The 24,135-nt window shown below is 46.9% G+C and overlaps 1 protein-coding gene across 1 annotated transcript in view; it reads right to left on the minus strand.

The window, feature by feature from the left end:
• UTP20 (UTP20 small subunit processome component) overlaps positions 1–24,135 on the minus strand; it is a 1,051,825-nt gene that overhangs the window by 929,986 nt on the left and 97,704 nt on the right. The window contains exons 5-7 of the mRNA XM_085653318.1: positions 22,434–22,622; positions 17,922–18,003; positions 9,374–9,511 (exon numbers count right to left, since the gene is read on the minus strand). Of these exons, the coding sequence (XP_085509444.1) occupies positions 9,374–9,511; positions 17,922–18,003; positions 22,434–22,622 (409 nt within the window). The remainder of the gene's footprint in view (positions 1–9,373; positions 9,512–17,921; positions 18,004–22,433; positions 22,623–24,135) is intronic.

The raw sequence follows: 24,135 nt of genomic DNA on the forward strand, positions 1-24,135 counted from the left end.
CACCTACCACAATTACTGGCACAGTGGATGCGTGGCATCGGATAACAAAACCTGCAGCGTCGCCTTTCCTGTACTCCCCTCGGCTCCCACTGACTTACCATCCCAGTATTAGTCTGCTGCAGGAAACTGGGTTCCTCAAACTTTGTAAACGCACTAATGTTAGTACTTGGGGGGACCTATTTCACGAGGGACAATTCCGTTCATTGGAGCACTTTTTTCAGGGACTGCAGTCCACGCCGTTAGAGGTGTTTCTATACGCACGATTGAGGCAGGGGATGAGGGCGGTGCTTCCGGAGTTTCCTGAGGAGCCGGCGCCTCTCCTCCCACTGCATCAATTACTGGGATCTAAGAATGGGAAGCATTTGGTGTCGGGATTGTACCGGGGCATACGAACACTTCAGGTGGGCACTGTTGGTTCGGCCTGCTCACAGTGGGGGCGGACTTACAACGGGACTTAACTGAGGACCAACGGCGATATTGCTGTACTCAAATGGGCCAAATTTCTGCTAGTTGCCGGCTACGGGTGATTCATTATAAATTTATGCAGCAGCTGTATTATACACCCGTCAAAAAAATACAGGTTTAAACTAGCGGAAAATGACAGGTGCGAGAGATGCAGATGACCCGGCGCGGGTTTCCTGCACTTGGCGTGGGAATGTCCAGAGGTGGAAGAGTACTGGGGGCAAGTATTCCATGCCCTTGAGCAGATGGTGGGTGGAGTGCTGGAGATGGATCCCCTGATAACTCCTCTAGGGTATGTAGCCCGAATACCTGTGGCACACCGGAAATTCATTGCTATCTCATTGCTGCTGGCCAAACGAAGAGTAGCGTGCAGATGGGGCAGGGGTCGAGCCCCGAAATTTAAGGACTGGTTGGCGGACTTGATGTACTGTCAGGAGCAAATGACTATCTATGCTGAAACTCTGCTGAGGGCTTCCAAGCCGAAGGATATCTGGAGCCCTTTGCAGGGGTATTTTATTTCACAGCGTGTTGAGGGGGTCAATGCCGGCTCCTCTGAGCCTAACTGACTGTAGGGTGTGGACATCAGTTTGGATATGTGGTCGCTTAGGAGTAGAAATACTGTATATGTTGCCTCTGCCTGGGAGGGACGACGGTTTGCTGCGGGGACTGCTGAATGTGCTGCTATTGTATAATGATGCCCATAGGCCTTTTGGTGCCATAATTAGATTTCAGTGTGCGTTGGGACTACTTGTATGATTGGGAATAGATATCTATGATATACACTGCAATCTCTCCTAATATTGCCATTGTAATGCTGTATATGAGACCTATTGATGCCACAAGTGAAGTCTGTCACATGTTTGATGCCATGTACTGTTTTGTTTATATTCTTTCTCCTTTTTTCTGTATGATAAAATCATAAATAACAAAAAAATAAACATGTATTGATTGTGTGTATAACAAATACTTATCACTTCTCTATGATCAGCCTAAGATGATCAAACACACTACCACAAATAGAGCACTTGGGATTATTAAAGTAAGCCCTGTAAATCAAAAAGGGTCGTCAGGACTTATTACATGGTGTGCCCTTACATTGGCACTACTACATAGAAAAACAACTTCCTACAGAGACATGTAAGTCTTGTATGCTTTTGAGTAACTTTACATTCTCATTTTATGAATAGCCCAAAGAAGTAAAATTACTCAAAAGTGTAAGAGTAATTTAAACATGTAAATTAGTTGTAAGTGTAAGTTACCTATGTGAATAGCTCCATAAGACAGTTAAAATAAAATGTCATTGTCATGCTAGTCCTTGCTCCATTACAACAACCTTACTTTACCATTATTGTTACAAGTTAGTGAGCTCAGTTGCCTATATGAATCTCGATTACTCACTCCTTAATGAAAAAAGTCAAATAACAGGTAAATTGACTAACATCAATGCAGTCACAGAAAGGTTTTTCTATGGTGGAGATGGACAAAAGACTTCAAATAAAAGTACATCCAAGAATAAAAAGTTTACTACATAATTAGGATGACCATTTAGAAGAACTCAAAATACGCTCCAAGAGGAGAAGCTGAAATCTTAACCCGTAGATATTTTTTTGGGACACTTTATCCCTAACTAAATGTTAATCTATGCTTAATCCCATTATTAGCCTACAACATGAGTCACATATTTTAATACCAAATAACTCTTAAACACCATAATGACCCAGGCCCGGATCCAGACGAATTATGCATATTCACCAATGGAACCGCTTTATAATTATTCATTTGAGTGTTTTTGAAAACACGGACTTTCATTTTGCAATGAGTAGTGCTTCTTCTACAAAAGGACAATAAACGGGAGCACTTTTCACACTCTAATGCACAGAACAGTGGACTGAGGAGAATGATTTCTTAAAAATTCAGTTTTGAAATGTTAATCCAGTAAAAGGCATGGTAAAACAGTGGACCTCCAAAGGGTTCAGATTGTTTTTTTAGCAGCTTACCCTGAATACCTTTTAATTAATCTAAATTTTGAGACTGCAATAGCACTACATGTCAAGGTACGTAGAAGCGCTGACCATAAACTCTTAACGCACAAGTTCCTTACTTGTGTAACGATATATCTGTAAGAGACATTAGTTAGTGATAGATTCCTTACCTTAGAATATCCCCAGGCGTCAGACTGGATCCGGAAAGTTTTCGTCAGCAGTACCGCTGCGCATCGGTAGGCGTCGTAGTACGGCTCCACGTACGTCGCTGGCGTCGTAGCCGCCGAGATGACATCGTCAGAGCTACTTAGACGAGCTCCACGCGTGCCGACGTCAGTTCTGTACACAACTTTTCCATGCCAGTAGCGCAGAGCCATGCCAGAGACAGACTACTGGTGCAATAGAAGGAGTAGTTTCTTTTCTGTAACTCCAGTTCTGTAGTAGGGGTATCTCTGTGATAGTCATAATCTAGTGAATAGTCCCGCCCATGTGCGGGGACCCCGGAGCAATAAAAAAATATTCTCTTAAAATGTCAAAACATGCAGACCTGCATCCACCTTTAAGAGAGAATTTAATTTAAAGACAGATAATGCAGCCTATACCCACAAGCTACACTGTCCAGTACTTCAACTAGAATTCCGCCAACATCCACAAACAGCACTGCCTGTCCAGCTTTTCTCCACAAGGGAAAAAACACCCTGCCTCTCCCAGCAAAAGCCTCTGGAATGATAGAGAGGAAGGAATGGACAGACAAGCCCCATAGGCTGCCATTATGTGGCTCAGAACAGGATACTGTGCCTTTAAGAAAACTTTCCAGAACTTTCCCAGTATCCCAGAATGCACAGCAGGTCCCCTTTTACTTTCAGTTCTTTTTGAAGGCGTAGCACGCCAGACCTGTAGCATTCCTTAAATTAATATTCATCTCTCCACCGGGGAGGAGGGCGGGCGCTTATGACTATCACAGAGATACCCCTACTACAGAACTGGAGTTACAGAAAATAAACTACTCCTTCTGTAGTAGGGGATCTCTGTGTATAGTCATAATTTAGTGAATAGAATGGCAAGCCCATCCCCACACAACAACGGCGGTGGAGAACACACAAGACAATACCACTACTGTGCGAACAAATTTCGCAGCGAAGCCTGCCCAACCTGAGCATCTGCCCTGGCATCCGTGTCCAGACAGTAATGCGCAGCAAAGGTATGGACCGACTTCCAAGTGGCCGCCTTGCAGATTTCCGCAATCGGAACATTACGCAGCAAAGCCGTCGTGGCAGCTTTGCCCCTGGTGGAATGAGCCTTAGGTTTACCCCATAAAGGTCTTATTAGCCTTTTGATAACACAATTGTATGCAGGGCACAATCCACCGAGAAATGGACTGCTTAGAGGTCGCGAGACCGGTCCTGACTGATCCATAATTAACAAACAATTGGTCTGACCTACGAATATCCTTGGTCTTATCCAGATAAAATTTCAACACCCTCCGAACATCCAGGGAATGGAGAGACCTTTACGCTGGCGAAGAGGGATTCTGAAAGAACGTAGGTAAAGTTATGGTCTGGTTGACATGAAAATCAGAGATAACCTTAGGAAGAAATTTAGGGCGAGTACGCATCACAACCTTAGCAGCGTGAAATACAGTACAAGGTTCTTGACAACATAATGCCTGAAGTTCACTCACCCTGCAGGCCGATGTAATGGCCACTAGGAACGCCGCCTTCCAGGATAGGTGCTGCAATGAAGCCTTGTGAATGGGTTCAAAAGGCTCCTTCATCAGTCTGGACAGCACCACATACAAGTCCCAGGAAGGTGAGGGAAGTCTGACGGGAGGAAACACTTTCTTCAAGCCTTCCAAAAAATCCTTGACCACAGGGATCTGAAAGAAGGAAGTCTGTGAAGGGCATTTCCTGTAAGCACTCAAAGCAGCCAGATGAACCTTAATGGAATGGAAATTAAGGCCAGACCGCGCCAAATGTAAAAGATATGGAAGGATGACATCTTCCTTACATGTCGTAGGATCAAAGTTCTTGGACTTACACCAGATACAGAACCTCTTCCACTTATAGGCATAGGACGTCCTAGTGGAAGGCTGTTTAGACTCCTTCAATATGTCCATACAATCTTCTGGTAGATTCAGATGGCCATATTGCACTATTTCAGGAGCCATGCCGCCAAACTCAAAGACGAGAGGTTGGGGTGCACCATCCGCCCCCCGAACTTCGTGAGAAGGTCCGGCCTGCACGGCAACCGTATGTGAGGAAGGAGAGACCGGTGAAGTAGGTCCGTGAACCACCACTGTCTGGGCCATTCCGGGGCGATCAGGATCATCCGCGCCCTGGACTGGGACAGCTTGATGAGCACTGCCGGAATCAGGGGAATGGGTGGAAAAGCGTACAGAAAGCTGTTCGACCAATCGATCCATAGCGCATTCCCCAGCGTCCCCCGCTGGTAGTACCTGGATGCGAAGTCTCGGCATTTGCTGTTTTCGGCAGTGGCGAACAGATCTGCGTCTGGAGTCCCCCACCTTGCGAAGACTTCTCCTAGTACTTCGTCGTTTATGACCCATTCGTGGTTTTCCTGAATCAGTCTGCTCAGTGCGTCCGCCTGAGCATTCTGTACCCCTGGCAGATGCGTGGCCGTAATCGTCAGTCCTCGGGCCAGAAGCCAGTGCCAGATCGCCTGCGCCTCCTGCGACAGAGTGCGCGATCTCGACCCCCCCTGCTTGTTGAGGTAATACATAGTGGTTGTATTGTCCGTCTGTATCAGCAGTGAGTTGGTCTGGAAGGACGGAAGGAAGGCCTTCAGCGCCAGGAAGACAGCTCTTAGTTCCAGGAAATTGATGTGGTATGTTGATTCCAACGGGGACCACTTTCCCTGAATCTGCAATTCCCCGGAATGCGCTCCCCAGCCTTGGAGAGACGCATCCGTCACGACACTGTACGTGGGAATGTCCTTGTGGAAGGGAACCCCCCTGAGGAGGTTCTCCGCCGAGCACCACCACTTCAGAGACTGAAGAGCATGTAGAGACAGCTGTATCTTGTCATCCCAAGAACCTGTCCTCTGATCCCACTGATCCTCCAAGCACTCCTGCAGTGGTCTCATGTGCAGCCGTGCGTGAGGCGTGAGGAAGATACATGAGGCCATCGATCCCAGCAGTGAAGACACCTTCCTCACTGTTGTCGATGGAGCAATCCTGAGTTCCTGGGCCTTCCGAAGGAGTGATAACCGTCTCTCCTCCGAAGGAGACACGCTTGCTGACCGCGTATCGATGGAGGCTCCCAGGTACTGAATGCACTGGACCGGAGTCGGAACCGATTTGGACATGTTGACGTGTAACCCCAATTTGCGCAAAAGAACGCACGTCCACCAGAAGTGCTCTTCTGCTTCCGAGAAGGATGAGGCCTTGATCAGCCAATCGTCCAGGTACGGGTAGACAAACACCTTGTTCTTCCGCAGGTGTGCCGCCACCACCGCCATGCACTTCGAGAAGGTCCTGGGCGTGGACTTCAGCCCGAACGGTAGTACTGTGTATTGATAGTGATTGGCGCCGACTTGGAATCGCAGGAACTTCCTGTGCTTCCGAGCAATGGGCACATGGAAGTACGCATCCTGTAGATCTATGGCACAGAGCCAGTCTCCCCGTTGCAGCTGAGGTTAAATCTGATGCAACGATAGCATGCGAAACTTCTCTCTGCGAATCCATTTGTTTGCCTGTCGCAAATCCAGAATGGGCCTGAACTCGTTCTTGTCCTTCTTGCGAACGAGGAAGAACCGAGAGTACAGACCTCTTCCCCTTTGACACAGAGGTACCTCTTCTACCGCCTTTTTTCTCAACAAGATGTCTGCCTCCGCCTGGAGCTCTCGCAGCTGAAACTGAGAGCTTACCGGCGGAATCGCTGGAGGCGGGCTGATAAACCGAAGACTGTATCCATTGCAAACAATATTCAGCACCCACTTGTCCTGAGTAATTTTTCTCCACTCTGCCGGAAAAAATTGAATGCTTCCCCCCACTGGAGTGGGTAACGGTTGAGGGGGAAGTAGTCGCTCAGGGCCGAGACCCGGCCGGGCCCTTGGTAGTGGTAGTAGCCTGCTGGCCTCCTCTACCCCTCTGGCGTTTCTGGAAGGGCTTCCGGAACTGCTGCTGTTGGTGCTGCTGCTGTCCCGACGCGACGCGACCTTGACCTCGAAAGGACCGAAAAGCAGACCCCGAGGGAGTACGCGTGGTGGCGAAACCCAAGGACTGGGCCGTAGCCCGAGTCCTTAAAGCGTTCTAGGGTGCTATCCGCCTTATCACCAAAGAGGCGTGTACCATCAAAGGGCATGTCCAACAGGGTGTTCTGGACATACCCAGAAAAGCCAATAGTTTGGAGCCAAGCATAACGACAGAGCGCCACAGTTGTGGAAAGTACCCTACAGAGAGAATCTGCTGTGTCAAGTCCACAACGAATGGTAAATTTTGCAGCATCTCTCCCTTCGGTAATGGCTTGGGAGAGAACTGTGCCACAGTGTCCCACACAGAATGGGAATAGCGGCCTAGCAGGCACGCAGTATTCACCGCCCGCAACCCAGAGCTGGCAGATGTGAAAATCTTTTTCCCAAATTGCTCTAGATTCCTTGTCCGGAGGAGCACAAGGGCACGCACTCGGCGAGGCAGTAGCCTGGACAACCAGACTCTCAGGCGTCGGGTGTTGTGTGAGAAAGCTGGGATCGCCCGGCGCTGGGCGGCGGCGGCGTGCCACACCCTTGTCTACAGGGACTCCTGTGTTAGGTTTAATCCAGGTGCCCAACAGGATATCAGTAAGCGCTTCATTGAAGGGCAGTAACAGCTCCACAGAAGAGGACTGCAGCTGCAGGACCTCAGTCAGAAGATAGGTCCTGATAGGTACAGAAGGCCGCGCCCGGCGCCGAAGCCGGATCCAGGGTCGGCCCCGGCGCATGGTATGGTGCCGGCGTAGCCAGAGGCGGCGGCACGGGGCAAACCCTTCCGACGGATCCGCGGGAGCTCCGGAGGGACCCGGCGGGGCAAATATATGGAACAAGGCCGACATAAAGGCCTGCACCTCGTCCAAAGTCACGTTCGGCCCCGGAGGGTAGGCCGCAGGCAACAACGGAGGCTCCAACAGAGCAGCGGGGGAGTTACCGTCCGCTCTCTCCACCGCGATCGGTGAGGGATGGAGGAAGAGCGACGTCGCTTTTTCGACTTTTTATGGCACCTAGATTTACCTGGCCCCTATTCCAACGAGCGATGCTGCTGGCTCTGCGACCGGTCCCTTGACCTCCCACGGGATCGGGACCTTGATCGGCGCGGAACAGATTGCCGGACCTCCATCAACTTTCGGGAAAGTTCCCGCAAAGCTTTCGGTGCCATGGGCCGACAATCGGGGCACGCCCCGGGGTCATGGGCGTGCCCCAAGCAGAAGAGGCACACGTCGTGAGGTTCCCATACCGACATGTTTGGACGGCAGGCCCTACAGGACTTAAACCCAGGCATCTCTATTGCACCAGGAGTCAAGTACACGACAAAACAAGTTGTCAGAAACCAAGTTAAAACTTTTAACTAGGGGTACCGCTTTCTCTCGGATCTGCGCTGCTGCGCTGAAAAAGAAAGAACCGAGTCAGCGCGCGTGGGCACGTCCAAGTAGCTCTGACGACGTCCTCTCGGCGGCTACGACGCCAGCGACGTACGCGGAGCCGTACGACGACGCCTACCGAAGCGCAGGGGTACTGTTGACGAAAACTTTCCGGATCCAGTCTGACGCCTGGGGATATTCTAAGGTAAGGAATCTATCACTAACGTGTCTGTTTCAGATATGAAATTTATGAACATGTTCTTTAGTTTCAACAAATATAACTACATCATTGAGCTGGGCAATGCATTTAGAATAAAATTAAACTCTTAAGTACTAAAATTGTTTAAGTGCTAAGGACGAGATGGTCTCGTCCTAAGTTTAGCTACCCCCAATGATACTAAGGACGAGACCATCTCGTCCTTCGAACACAAGGGGTTAACAATACTTTTTTTTTTTTGTAAACAATTTTATTTTGCATTTAAAAAAATAAAGACAAATGAACATCACGCACGGTGCAGTTCCACTGAAAGCAATGAACATTACTCCAAAAAAAGTGAAACGCAGCACCGATACTCATGATTATAATGAGTATGTCAAAGAAGGCACAACCCCATTCAGGCAGGAGACGAAACAAACAAAGCTAGTCATATTTCCTCGGACATCCCCACAAAGAGGAAATAGGAAAGGAAGGAGCGAAGGAAAGGGAAAGTAGGGAAAGTGAAGCGACAACAATCAAGGTGCTCATTGCAGTATAAGCCATGTTCCCACAGATCCCTCCTCACAGTCCAGAGGAGGACATGATGTGGATGTCGGTAGCAAATAGTATTTTGGACATTGTCATATGGAGCACTCCTTCACGATGCAAGCGCTTGAAATGGGTAGTAAAGGGGTGCCAAATGACGTTGAATTCAGCCATATGGTCGCAGATGATGGCAGTCAATTTTTCCCAAGCATAGAGGGACTAAACATTCGCCCACCACATGTTCAGAGAAAGAGGTAGTAGTTTCTTTGATAATTCCAATCGCACAGGTATCCAGTACTGACCCTGTATGATGTTTGGCTTTGCATAATTGATTAGATTTCTATTCTGACCACCATAATTTGAGTTGCATCTGAATGCAAAGATCCAAATACTAAATGATTTCATGGAGACCGGTAACAGGGTACTGTATGTATTCATTTGATTTAAAAAGCATGAGATAACAAGTATGAGAGTCAAACTTCAATGTACATGTTTCCTGAACAAGTACAATGCAAATTGGCTAAAGACGCTTAAAAAGAAAAATCTATTGGATTTTAGTTCAATAACTTATAATGTAAATAGTCCAACACATGAATCTTTATGTGCGTATACATTACCTTAGAGGCAGTTGAGTGGAACATATTTCGGACACCCTTACACATTTCAAAGAGTAACTGTCCGACACCTTCTGTCTTCTCTGGGTTCTTTTCAAGGTCAATAAATATCAAATTAAAAAGTGCATTCTGCTCAGGAACCTACAAAATAAAAATGAATTCTTGATTTAATTTATAGCAGTTTTAGTGGAAAGAAAGGAATGAATTAAAAGTAAAATGCAAGCCAGAGAAATTCCAGTAAAGGAAATGTGCTCTCTGTGCTACTGGTCTACTTACAGGTCTTGAAAAAAAAAAATCAGAAAAAGTTCACTCGACCTAATGTGCTTGACCCATAAGCCTGTCTCTAATCGTGTCATCCTGAGCAAATACTTTATTTCACTGAGTTGCTGTTTTCTTCATCACATACAATAGCACCTTTGAATATGTGAGTTCAGCATGTCTGTTTATTTGATTTGATATACTAAAATGTAGCTCCATGTATAATACAAGTTTAGCCCACATAAATGGTACAGTGACCCTTGACCTGCCTCTTAGTTTATTAATAGCACTGACATCAGGGTGGTGGCAGGAATGTTTCACAGTTCATATTTAATAATTCTCCTTTTAATAAATATATTGGTAACGCATGATGTAGTAGCACACTCATTTACAGGCTGTCATTTTCCATTGAAATGACCAACAAACCTTCCCACTGGCATGCAGTTTTACTGGTAAAATTATATAGAGTACAAACAATGTGTGCAAATCAGGTTTCAGCAACTACTTATCATTTACACATCACCAAGTAAATTATGATTTGTTTTGATTCAATAAAAATCTGTGTTTCTATCTCACTTAAGAATTACAAAATTTAATTTCCCAACTACTGCAATATATGTTGTACAGTTGTGTACAAGCTTTGTAAATGTAGTGTGCCCAGCACGATTGTCAGAAATCTCACTTTACAATGTTACTGCAATGTTTTCTTTTGTGAGGGGGGGAAATGTATTTATTTGCATTTTCTTCGGTACAGTACAAAACCATATCAAATATTCAAAACATCTTATTTCTGTTTTCAACACAGGCATAGTGGAATTCGGCAATAATAGCACATAAGGTATCAATGACTTCAAGTAGTTACTGTCAACGAGATCTTCATTCCTGCACCCTCTCTCTCCCTGGTATCCACTCCCCCTCCTACTACGAGTCCGTGAGTGCAAGACCATAATAATGTAGCCACGGCTTCCATATTTTCCAGAATTTCTTTGGGGACCCCCTCGCCATGTATGTCGTTTTCTCCCCCAGCATGTACATGTCCATACCTTTCCACCAATCTTCTATCGTTGGGTTGATCGCAGCAACCCAGGCCCTTGCCAAGTCTCTTTTAGCTACCACCAAACCCAACTGGAGCAACAACAACTTCACTTTGGGGAGATCTACCTCCGTAGGTATACCCAGCAAGATAAATTTAGGGTCTGGGGGTATGGAGTCTTTCAATATAAGTTCCAGCTCCTTCAACAGGGTGCCCCAATACAACTGTACCTGTGTGCACCCCCAGACCGTGTGAAAGAAGGTTCCTTCCATGATCTTACACTTCAGACAGGTGGGTGAATCCGATCTGCCTATCCTGTGCAATCGAGCTCTGTCATAGTATATCCTGTGTAAATATTTGAGTTGAATCAAGCGCAATCTAGATCTAATAGCTACTTCCCTTGGATGCATCAAAGCCATCTCCCAATCCAGGTCGTCCATGTCTCCCAAGTCCGCCTCCCAGTGCGCTCTCAGTTTTCGCAAGGGGTCCAGCGTGTTATTCATGATTGTCTTATAAGTCCAGGACACAGCTTTCCCCCCAATTTCCTCCATCAGGAGCCTTCCTTCTAGTGGGGCATATTCTGGGAGGCCCTCCATGTCGATTGATTGTGCCCGCCAAGCATGCCTCAATTGCAGATATTTGAAATATTGTGTCTTATTCATATCGTACTCACTCTGGAGGCATGAGAACGTCATTAGCTCCTTACGATAGATTAGATCTTTGAGCTGAGATATGCCAACCAAATCCCATTTCTGAAAACCTTTCAGTTTGTCAAATTCCTTAAGCCGTGTTCCCACCCAGAGCGGGGTTTCTTTGGACACCCTGCCATCCTACTTCATTCGCCTCTCTGCCTTTTTCCACGCCAGTATCACAATTTGAGTGGCCGGCAGTAATTTTGCGATTCCAGCGCCTCCATACACATAATGGGAATATGTCCTTTTGAGGAACTGCGTGTGCTCAAGCGCATATGCGGGGTGTTTCCTATCTCCGAATGCCCATTCATTAACCACTATCAGATGGGATGCCCAGTAGTATGCCCGGAGATCCGGCAGACAAATGCCGCCGCAGTAATGATTGCATTGTAGCTTCCCCAGGGCCACCCTAGGGGGTTTCCCTCCCCATAGGAATTTTCTAAGGATGTCATCGATTTTAGTGAACACCTCTTCTGGGATAGAGTGATCAGTGTTTTGCAAGACATATAAAAATTTCGGCAAGATTAGCATTTTGAAGAGTGCGGCTCTTCCAAGCAGTGTCAAAGGTAATGAGGCCCAGCGATCCGCATCTACATGGAATTCCCCCAGCACCTTATAGAGGTTCCGCTCCAGTGCCAGCGGTGTATCCTGCGTAATGTAGATACCTAGGTATTTGATCCCAGTTGGTGCGACTTGTAGGCGGCTGGGATTATCGGTAGTTCCAACACCCTGCCCTGCCAGATAGACACATGATTTTTCCCAATTAATTCTAAACCCTGCATACGTGCCATAATCCTCACAGCTCAACATGATATTGGGGAGCGTCATTTCTGGACGCGTGACATATAGCAGTATGTCATCAGCATACAGAGAAACTCGCTCGTTACGGTCATCATCGTTGTTCACTTGAAAGCCGGAGATGTATGGATGCGCTCGAATAACACATGCAAGGGGTTCCAGAACCACTGCAAAATGCAGCGGGGAAAGGGGGCATCTCTGCCTAGTGCCCCTTCCTATTGAGAATTTCCTAGACGTGGCCCCGTTGACTCTGACCCTTGCTAACGGTACTTCATACAAGAGTGCTATCCACCTCCGAAACTCCGGGCCAAATCCCATCTTATCCAAAGTGGCCATGAGAAACGGACCGTGTCAAACGCCTTCTCGGCATCAAGTGACAGTATCAGATGTGGGTCAGTCCTATATATCGCACCATTTCCAACCAGTTAGAGACCCGTCTGAGAGTCAGTCTCGTCGATCTCTTAGGCATAAAGCCTGTCTGGTCCCTATGAATAAGTCCATTAATGACCCGAGTCAGTCTATTAGCCAAAATTCTGGCCAGAATCTTAGTCTCCACATTTATAAGAGAAATGGGACGATACGAACCGCAGCTCTGTGGTGGCCGCCCTTCCTTAGGTATCACCACTATAGTGGCCGTCCGGAGATCTTCAGGAAGCGCACCAGTTTCCCTCGCCTCCAGGTACATCTGCAAGAGATGTGCCCTAAAAAATGCCCCATGTTGCTTGAAAGTTTCCGGCGGTAGCCCATTAGGACCCGGGGACTTTCCTGTTTTCATCTGACCTATAGCTTCTAAGATTTCTTCTTTTGACAGTCCCGCCTCCAGCGTTTGCGACTCATTAGACTCTAGTCGCGGGAGCTGTATAAATTGTAAATATGTGTGAATCTGCTCAGCGTCCGCGAGAGGGCGTTTCGCATAAAAGGCTTCGTAATATCCCGCAAAGGCGTGTGCTATTGCATTTGGGGTTACGTGGGTCGTACCATCCTCCAACTGTATTTGAGCTACCCATCTGCTTTCAAGCTCTTTCTTGCTGAGCCACGCCAGCAATCTTCTCGTTTGGTCACTTGCATCATATAGTCTTCTATGCATGGCCTGTATTGAACGTTGCGTATCCAGTTTGGCTAGTGCAAGGTATTCCTGCCGCAGGAGCTTTAGCTCTCTCAGCTGACCAGGGTTGTCGCCTATGAGGACTCGTGATTCAGCCTGCAGGAGCTGGGCTTCAAGTCTTGCTATCTCCTCATTTTCCTTGCATTTGTTGTGTGCAATAATATTCTGGGCTCTGTCCCAAAGGACCGTCTTGTATGTCTCCCAGAAGACAATAGCGGAATCCACCGACCCCACATTCTCCCGGAAATACAGTTCCGTGTCCACTTTAATCTCACGGGCTACCTGTGGGTCCTGTAACTCCCAAGGGTTCAATTTCCTTTCCCTAAATTGTTGCTGTGATCGAGCCCCTACTGTCAGCCATAGCGGCGAGTGATCTGAGAGACCTCTTGCCAGGTATTCAATCCTTTGTACTTCCCCTACTTCCCCCGCTAAGGCAAATATGTAATCTAATCTAGAAAAGGCATTGTGGGCCCCTGAATAAAAGGAATACGCTTTTGCCTGGGGGTGGTGTCTCCGCCACAGGTCAGTGAGTGTCAGGGTATCTGCGAACCGTTTGAGTGGGGTTTCCCTGGGGCCCCCCTGTTGGGCTATTGTGCGATCCCATGTAGGATCCATCACATCATTGAAGTCCCCTCCGATAATGTGGGTGTGGGAACCGGCCTCAAGAAGAATAGCCGGCAGTTTGTCCATCGTTTGCTTCTGTAGCCGGGGGGGTGCGTAGACACTAACTAGGGTGATCTGTCGTCTGTCCCAAAGCCCCTGTACTGCCACGTATGTTCCATTAGGGTCACTCCACGTACGCTCTATCCTAAACGGCGGATGTTTCCTTATTAATATGGCAACCCCCCTCGCCCCAGTGGAGAACCCCTCATGTGCTAGTGTAGTGTATGGTCTACGACCCAGAAAGTTACACCTCGTGCCCCTCAGGTGCGTTGTCTTGTAGGAGAATCACGTCCGGCTTTAGTCGCTTACAGAACAACGCTACCAATCCGCGTTTGACCTTACTCCCCATCCTGTTGACATTCCACGATAACACAGAGTATGGGGTCTGATTAACTGTCATCCTTGCTTAATCCCAATATGCCGTGGTCATCCCTCCGCCTCGCATCCGCCTCCCTCCCTCCCCCTCCGAATAGCTGCAACCAATACATTCCTGGGTTTCCAAAACTAACAATCGAGCTTCCCCCCCACCCACCCCTCACCCAAGTGACTCTCCCTCGGGTCAACATGACCAACTTTGTCATATGGATCAGGAGAGGTCTGTTGCCCACCCCTCAAACTTTAGGCCCGCTAACCCCCCCCCCCGCCCCCCTCCTCTATAAGCTACCCCCCACCCCCAATTAAGGGGTAGGAGGAGAAAGGACAAGGGGAAGCACAGACGGAAATAAAATAAACTAAGCTCAGATACACCAAAAGAAAGCTGCACACGTAGGGAGGCGCGGGCGCCGTCTATCTGCTTACTGCCCATCTAGTTCTCTGCGCCCAACACTGCTCAACATTCGGCTGCATCTTCAGGTCGCAGTTGCGTTTCTGCGCTGGTTGTCAAGTCTGTCTCTCCCGGATGTTCCAGAAGAGTAATGTTCCGCATTAGGGGATGCTCCCCCTCCGAGTCCGTGGTAAGATCCTGATCCGTACCATCCATCGACTTCCGCCGGGCCTCTCCCGTCTCCATCGGTCGCTCCTGTGGCATGTCCCTTCGGGAGGCGCTTTCTGAGTCCGAGGCTCTCGGCGTCCGGCCCGGAGCTCCTCTCGTGTCATACGGTGTTGTCCTGTTGTGGCCTCTTTGTATCGAGTCTCTTTCTCTCCATTCCCTTGTCTGTGCCCGGGGTCTATTACTGCAGCGGCTCGGGGTCTTTCCTCTGAGTGAGCGCTGAGTCCACGGGGGTCCAGGCATGGGGCGTTCCTCTATCCAATGCCAGGCCTCCTTGGTTGTAGTAAAGAACAACGTTTTGGCCTGATATATGACCTTAAGTTTGGCAGGGAAGAGGAGCATGTAGGTTATCTGCATCTGCCTCAGCTTATCCTTGACCGAGTCGAATTGCTTTCGTTGTTTCTGGACCTCACGCGAGTAATCTGGAAATACCATAATTTTGGTGCTGTCTTGTCGGATTTCTCCTTTCTTTCTGATCCCCTGAAGGTCAAGGTCGCGGTCCTGGTAGTTGAGAAATTTCGCTATCAGGGGCCTTGGTGCTGGCCACACCGGCGGCCGAGCCCCCGGAATACGGTGCACCCTTTCAATGATGAAGCAGGACGAAAAGTGTATCTCCGGGAGAGAGTCTAGTATCCACTTCTTCAGAAAGGCACCGGCATCCGTCCCTTCAATGTTTTCCGGAAAGCCAATAAAGCGTAGATTATTTCTTCTCGCCCTGTTCTCAGCATCATCCACCCTGCATAGCACATCCTTCATAGCCACTGTCAAATCTGTGACCTCCTTCCTAAGAGTGTGCGTGGTATCTTCCACTTCTGATATTCTCCGTTCCGCTTGCGTAACTTTTTCGGACACATTCCGCAACTCATGTCGAAGCAGGTTGACATCTACCTTGATGCCATCAATTTTGCCTTTGAGGCCCTCTCTAGAGGAACATATCGCCTGGAGAATAACGCTGTTGTCCGGCGCGTCCATGGCAGCTGGCACGAGGGGATCAGTCCCCTGCAGCGCTTGGCAAATTTATCCAGCCTCCCCTGCTTCTGCGTTTTAGGTTCTTTAGCTCTCGCCATTGGTACTCGTTGTCCACCACTCATCAGATTCCGGAGAAGTGTAACTGCTGTTCACCTCCCTGCCACTTTCTAGGTCAGGAGGTCACCTCCGTCAACAGCTCTTCCTCAGGGGGCGGTGTGGCACCCCTCGGGGCCTGCCACTGCAGATCTCCCGCCTGCACCGGGTTCTTGTTTACTACCTTGGCACCTACCAGTGCCTACAGACTGTCACTGATGTCATCTGTCTTCACCTGCCTGGAGGTGCGTCTGGATATTCGTTACCCTTTTACCGGTGGCGTCTGCGTCTCTTAAGTTAATGTCTCGCTCCCCCCGCTTTGCTCATGGGGCAACAAACAACTGGCACTAAGTACAGGTCCTTGGCAGATGGGTATCCGCACCACCACCACTGTCATGCTTTGACTCCAGGGGACCCCCCTCTCTCGCTCCCACACACTGTGTTCCTCACCACTTTGACGCTCTTGAGAACCAGGTTTTACACACCTCCCCTGCCTCCACCACCGAGTTTTCCAGTGCCTGTCGAGGCAGTCCGCTATCTTCCATCACAGGGGCTGGATCCTTCTCACCTTCAGCCCTGGTCGTTGTCTATAGCCCCACGGTTGGAACCATCAATCTGCCCAACATCAGTCCTTCCACTGGTAGGGCAAAATCATGTCCTTCCTCTCTTCCCACCCCAGCCACACCAGGCAAATCCGTGTCATTCTCTCTGCCTCGTACGGGCCAATCTCCCCGCCGGCCAGCTGACTCCCCAGATCCTCTACACAACCACCGTCGACGTCGTATCTTCGCAGGTAGTGTTTCTGCCCCAGCAGGGGTGTCGCCTGTCACCGCGGCTTCCCCCCCTCACGTCGTGCCTGCAGCTACGCGGCAGTCTCCGTTCCGCAAATTCAGCCCGCCGGCATCTCCGGGCTTACCTCCTCCTCGCGAGCACCTCGGCCGGTCCGGCGGAGCTCAGCGAGATCCCCACCGGTCGTCTATATCCAGATGCTCCGTTGCGTGCATCCAGGAGTTCCCGCGGCACACTTTCGCTTTGCTGCGGTTAGTCACTACTTCTCCCCCGCTCCGTCTTCTTCGCCTGCGTCTGCCTCTACGACGTCGGCCTCAGTTTCACGAAAGCCGCTCGGTCGCCACCAGAGGCCGCGGAGATCCCCTTATGTCCACCGCTCCGCCGTTGGTCTCCTGCTCCCAGCGATCACCCAGCTGCACTCCGTAACCCTCTAAGTGCTTTCATTACAGGGCAGCGCCATCTTGCCTCCCGGGCCTGGCATTTGTCGCTCGGCGGTTTTCTGTCCGCCAGAGAGCCTCCTAGGGTACAGATGCCACTTGCGACCGGCACACCCAATTCCCCGACACTCTGATCGGGAGTACTATGCGGGAAAGTGAATGTGAGCTCAGGATTTCAACAGGATCTATTGCGGGCTTGCAGAGCTCGGGCGGGACACGTCTAGTCCACCATGCAGCTGGCCACGCCCCCGATGTTACTGCAATGTTAACCATTGGGCAAACTTTCAAATGGATCTGCTAAACTTAAGAAAATGGTTTAGAGTGTGGTTTAAGGATTGTTTATGTACCAATCGCAGTCAATGGGCAAGATCAGCCTAACAGAAAGATACAATGTCTATCAACTGTATTTAAGAAAGCTTCAAATATCTGCAATATGTTCTGAGGTCCACATGAAACAAATACATCTGCAGAATACACATTTCACGTTACAGTCTCAGGAGCTATTAAAAAAAAAAAAAGGTTTCAGCACTGCCATCAGAAACACAATGATGAAACTACCGAGCGATAACTGCAGCAGAAACACCAAACAGAGACACACTGCTGAATGCAAAGGCAGCTTGCACTGGATTACAGCATTAATAAGAGCTACATTACTAAGTAGTGTGGCTCTTTTTAATGAGGTATCCAGTGAGATGCCCATTGGATGTAATGCTACAATATACTCACTTTTCTCATCAAGAAAGCAAAACTTTCTGCTGCAAAGTTCCTGATGTGTGTTTTTTTGTGGGCAAGGAGTGTACTGTACAACCTGTGAATAAAAAATATGTTGATACAATAAGAAACATTGGATATAAAACCAATATTGACTAGTTCTAATCTCCTTTAACTATGCTCCTTAAATAAGCATGGCTACATAACAAAGATCATTTTTACTGTGGGTGCAGTGAGCAAAATTCCTAACAAGCAATTTTTCAAGTGGTGTCATCTTTGTGGAAGACCATTAGAAAAAACGTGGGACCTCAAGGGGACCACTGAGGAGTATAACAGCATGGTAAGGAGCCGCTACAGACCAACCAGAGCTCATTGGTGCTCTGTATCGTGGACATACTTTACAAACAAAAATATTCCACCACAATGAAAGTGAATACGGTTTCATAAAAACATTAGACTTGTTGCTACCCCCCTGTGTACGTGACTCAGACACTTGCAAATTTTAAGTTGCATTTAATACAGAGGGCATATCTTGCAGTATTAATCAAAGCATTATTTTGTGGGCATCTTTCAACCAATGACAGTGGGAGAATAAAACCACACATGAAATAACCCTATAAATGGCTCACAGGAGGGGACGTCGGAAAAATGTCCCAGGTCTGTGAGAATTTCTGCTGCAAGTGTATTTTTTTTTACAAATTATTTTGCACTTTTTTGGCCCTAGGTAGATAATTCTACATGCATAATAGTACTTCTTGATATCATTTTGGTTTTTGTTGATGCACTCTGAGTGTTTGAGGGGTGGGAGCAAAATAAGCTTGAATGAAATCACCAAATATATTAAGCGAATATATTTAAAGGACTAGGTAAAAGCTGCAATAAACTGCTTCTGGGACAGCAGGATTATCTGAACTCCAGATTGAAAAAGATGCATCTTCAGGGATTTTCTAAATTTGAAGTAGTCATTTTCAAGTCTCAGGTGGTTGGATAGAGCGTTCCAGCTGGAGGTGGAAAGGAAGCAGCCTTCATTCTTTTCATACTTTATTATAAGGTTAGTATAAGGTTAATCAAAGTTTAATTATTAGCATTATATGCAACTTAATTAATATACTATTGGTCCATCCTTATAAAATATGGCCTGGATGAGGTTTTAGTGCACTTTTTAGCCTTCTTACATAAGGAACTGCACGCCAGGGTGCGGATCGGGAAGGGCGGAGAGGTATCGAAGGGCATCAGAGTTGGCAGAGGGGTCAGGCAGGGTTGTGTCCTGGCCCCTCTGCTTTTTATCCTTTATATCAATGATTTGAGCGAATCATTGGTATCACTTACCCCTGATGTCCCTACTATTAATGGTAATACGCTCCCGGCCTTTCTCTACGCCGATGATGCGGTTTTAATGGCACGCACCCCAAATGCCCTACGCATATTGGTGCGGGGCTTTGTAGATTTTTTTGGGCAAACTTGGACCTATGTACCAATTTTAAGAAATCATTTTTAATGGCTTGTGGATCAAAAAAGTAGTTAAATAACACCATCGTTTTGGATTCAGGTTTACAGAGCACTTGCACTTTCCCCTATTTGGGGCTGGTTTTGCAGGGAACGGTCTATGGGCGGAGCAGGTAGCGCATTGTGGAATAAGTTTTCTAGAGCGATCAACAACATACTCAGCTTGCCCCAGCCTGGAAAGACACAGGTCGTTTTTGCCATCACCAAAATGTTTAAACTTCAATGTACCCCCACCGCCACCTATGGTGCTGAAGTTTGGGGTTTTAGGCAGTGTGGTAGCATTCAGGGGGAAGAAAATAGATTTTGTCGTAAATTATTGGGCGTCCCTATTTCTCGTTCATAGTACGCTTGCCATAGAGAAATGAAACTTCCCTAAACTGAAGATTATATCAAAGCCCGACCCGCCTTATTCTGGCTCACGGTTTGGAAGAATCCCGCAGCGCAGCTAACAAGGGAAATAATTACAGATTGCCTTGACTGTGATAAAGGAAGGGATATACACTGGCTTGCTGCTGTTAGGAAGAGTCTGATTAGCGTAAATCTTGAGCGGATATTTTTTAATCCAACCGACTCAGATGGATTAAGTAAAAAAAGCCTACAGAAGTCACTTTACGCGGTATACAGCAAAATTAGACATGAAACGGAGGTTAAAAAAACCCTCAGTAGCTAGATATATGATGATTGAGGAAACCCCCCTCCAACACTGTAGTTGTCTCTTAAGACCAATTGGTATATGGGAGAGGGGTCTGCTTTTTAGACTAAGGGTGGATACTGTGAAATTCTTGCTCGGTTTCCCATTGGGGTTCAGTTCCAATCTCAACCAACTTCCTTGCGCCTGTAATGCCCAATGTAAAACAAACAATGATGCACTTTCTATTTTTTTTGTAGTTTTTATCTAAAATATATTAAACCTTTTAAATACTATTTTTTAATACTGTACCAATGATTAACTACAAGGTAGCATATGAGCACATTGTTACTCTGGAAGACGAGGAGCTAACCTTCTGAGTAGGATCCTTTCTGAAAGTGGCAGTACGTACCCGCATTTCCATGTGCACCTATTGAATTATATTCCTTGCAAAAATTACTGAATATATTGTAGATATATCTTGTGGAGCTCCTTTTTACAGTATTTGTAAATACGATGAATTGCTGTATGTATTTGATGAACGTGATTAATGAATCCCGCCATGTTTTTCTTAATTGTTTCCCTCCCCTTTTTTTAACTGATATTTGAGATCTTGGATTTGTGCTTTTAAGGATATTTATTGTATCCGAATAAATATTATATTATAATAGAATTACAGGCAATGAAAACAAACAATTGGTGTCTCATGTGAGCAAACAGTGAAAACTACTATAAACAAGTTATAGCCTAAGGCTATATTGACTTCATTTATAACAATGTAAAAATAAATATGTGGCACTGCGCTTTACCCGATGGAATCGCCGCCTCATGGACATGACTCCTCTGTGGCAGCGCACCTGACTCAGACAGGTCTGGCGGGCTTCAACTGGTGGGACCGTATAGGGATTACGTACCCAGGGGACGACCACATAGGGGGGTCCCTGATGTCCTTTCAAGAACTGCGAGATCAATATAACCTATCTCATACACAATTCTTTCGGTATCTCCATCTTTCAATATCGCCAACCAGTACGAGTTCAGCACCCGATAGCTGTCCAGGTCCAAGAAGACAATCCTCTAAAGGTGAAACCCCTGATGGGGCGCTTATGTAAGGGAGCCATATTGGCGAATTATCGCTCACTGAATTTATGCACCAAACGTCCCTCCTGTCCGGGAGAAATGGGAGGGCTGAGTGGGCGAACTGGATGATGACTGGAGGGATGCATGCTTGGCTCTGAGAGAACTGGCAATCTGCTCACAACTGCTGATTATCCAAATTATTTATCTTCATACAACATATCTGTCCCCGCAACGGTTACAGCGGATGGGCCTCGTGGCTCAGGCCACATGTGTGCGGTACTCATATTCCAGCGTTGACTTCTTTCATATAGCTTGGTCTTGCTCATTCTTGAGCAACTTTTGAAGTGGGGTGAACCATGACATTTCTGTGCTGCTGGGCCACATTAAAGATTTGAGGGCTGCACTTCGAAAGGACCTTCATGGGATTGGTGTGCCTAATGGCCAAAAGGGATATTGCCTGCCACTGGAAGCGACCCAAGCCCTCTTCGGTGGTGGTTTGGAGAACGGGGGGGGGGGACGGGAGGGGGAGGGGGAAGTCTGGTGCGCGCATCAGGAAAAGTCAATATATGGGGCACAGGGTGCCCCCCAAAAAATATTATTAGATACGGGGATCAGTGGTGGGAATACCATGGGCTACCAGTATAATAAATACTGTTATTCACTGTGATTATAGTGTTTTAACACTCTGTACAGAAGCTTACATAATAATGTATGTACTGCAGTGGATGATACCTCACGTTGTTAAACTCCATACAATTTGGTTATTAAAAAATATATAAATATATATTTATATATTATATATACATACAGAATGAGACAAATGGTATTTGAATCATCTCAAAATAGAGCAAAGCCTCTACAAGATAGCAAATTCATGAATTGTTGCACAAATTTTAACACCATTTAACTCTGTGTTGAGAATGATATAAGTGGAACCAGATTTTGAACAACTTGTAAAGCCAAGAAGAAAGGCCCTTTGTTGCCTGGTTAAGAGTTGAACACTTGGGGGAGGCACTAATATTACAGTGGATTACAATGAGAGTGCAGAACAGGCTCTGGACCGGTGACTTAGTTCCAAAAGAGAATTGAATGTAATCAATTTCTGTTTAAAACACTTTCATTTTACGCACTCCATGAGTATGATTACATTAGTGGGCTCTGGGTCAGTTACTTATTTACAAAAGTAAAATGAATGTAATCGGTGACGTGTGGAATATTTCATTTTACACATTCAATGAGTAAAATTGTATTAGTAAAAAACATAAGATACGAAAGTGATTTCATTTGCTGTTTTACTGTACAGGTTACTCCACCTATATATACTTGGCATATCCTTCACCATTAGCCTCCACAGGTATTTGTAAAGATAGGAAAGAGCTGTGAACACCCATTCCAGCAACTCGGTATCCTTGGAATCCAGTAAAGAGGTGGCTGTCAAAAAGAAATCTTGAAAATGGGGGTAAAAGTCTGTTTGGAGGTCTCGGGCTAACTGCACCACAAGCCTAGGAAAAAAGGATAAATAAAACATATTTCAGATAAAATAATATTATTAACTATATATTCTACTTTGGATAAAATAAGGCACACAATAAGATACTGAATGATGATGAAGTACATTTTTGCATGTAAGACTGCAGAAAAATATACTTTTGCAGTATATATTTATATATTTATTTCTTCCATCCCCCTTCAAGGCCAAATCCAATCCGAGTGCGTGTGTTTTTATGCAGAGCTCCTTCAGACCAAATTTCTGCTCTTTCATACTGTGTACAATACAAATACCAATACAAAGGCAAACAAATAGACTTTTTAATATTTTAAAAGGCATGAATACCTTGTTTTTGCTCCCAGAAAAAGATGAGTGAGTGGAACAGCAAGAAATGTTGTGTTATATTTCATGATAGGCAAACAGCTCCGGCTTGCAGAAAGCTGAGTTTTCAAATATGCGTGCAGGGAAACAGATGAAAACATTGCTCTGATAGACAAGGTGCTGCCTTTCAGCAGCCCCATATCTGTCAGAGGAATGCCAACTACTGCAGGAGGCCAGCTTGGACCACAGGCTCCTGGAGGCTCCCCCTGTAATCCCATTGCCCGAGAAAATAAAGCATAAAGAAGCAGAATACAGGTGAGAAACGAGCAGAAAGAGGCAGAGTAAGGGTCAGAAACGAGCATAAAGAGGCAAGATGAAGGTGAGAAACTAGCATAAAGAGGCAGAATAAAGGTCAGTATGAGCATAAAGAGGCAAAAAAAGGCGAGAAACTAGAAGAAAGAGGATGAATAAAGTTCAGAAACAAGCAGAAAGAGGCATAATAAAGATGAGAAATGAACAGAATGGGGAAAATAAAGGTCAGGGAGAATAAAGGGTAAAACAAAGGTCAGAAAATGGCAAAATAAAGGTCAGAAACGAGCATGCTGAGACCTCGGAGGCCTGGCCCCCATTTTCAACCACTCTGCCTAGGGGCCTCCTGGCTCACTATTGGTTGGGGCATTTAGTCCCCTTGGCTGCTGAGGGTCGTTGGATACCAAGAAACCATTTTGTTGCCATAAGTAAGTCCCCCCACAGCCGGAGTGCAGGGATGTGGTCAGGAGCCCTGCCCCCTTTCTCAACCACTCTGCACAAGGGCCTGTTGGCGCACTACTGGTTGGGGGATGATGTCCCCTTGGCTGCCGAGATTCGTTGGGGGCCAAGAACCCCTATTATTGACACAAGAAAGTCCCCCACAGCTGGACTACTGAGATGTCTGAGGCTCCGCCCCCTTTCTCAATCACTTCACAAAGGGCCCGGGCCTCCTGATGCACTACAGGTTGCAGTCGTGGTCGCTCATGCTCGATCGCACTCACCTATGTCACAAAAAAAACCAGTCCACTGCGGAGTATGGAGTTTATGGGTAAATTTGCATTATGCGTAGAGTTGCCGAATTCCGCAAAGTCTGCGACTAGAGCGGAAGTTTATGCCCAAGCCTAGTTAACATTCAGAGACTCACGCACGCCCCCACTCCTAGACCCATTCAGACA

Source organism: Triturus cristatus, chromosome 4_1 (assembly GCF_964204655.1).
Source record: "Triturus cristatus chromosome 4_1, aTriCri1.1, whole genome shotgun sequence".
In the NCBI taxonomy this organism is placed as follows: domain Eukaryota; kingdom Metazoa; phylum Chordata; class Amphibia; order Caudata; family Salamandridae; genus Triturus; species Triturus cristatus.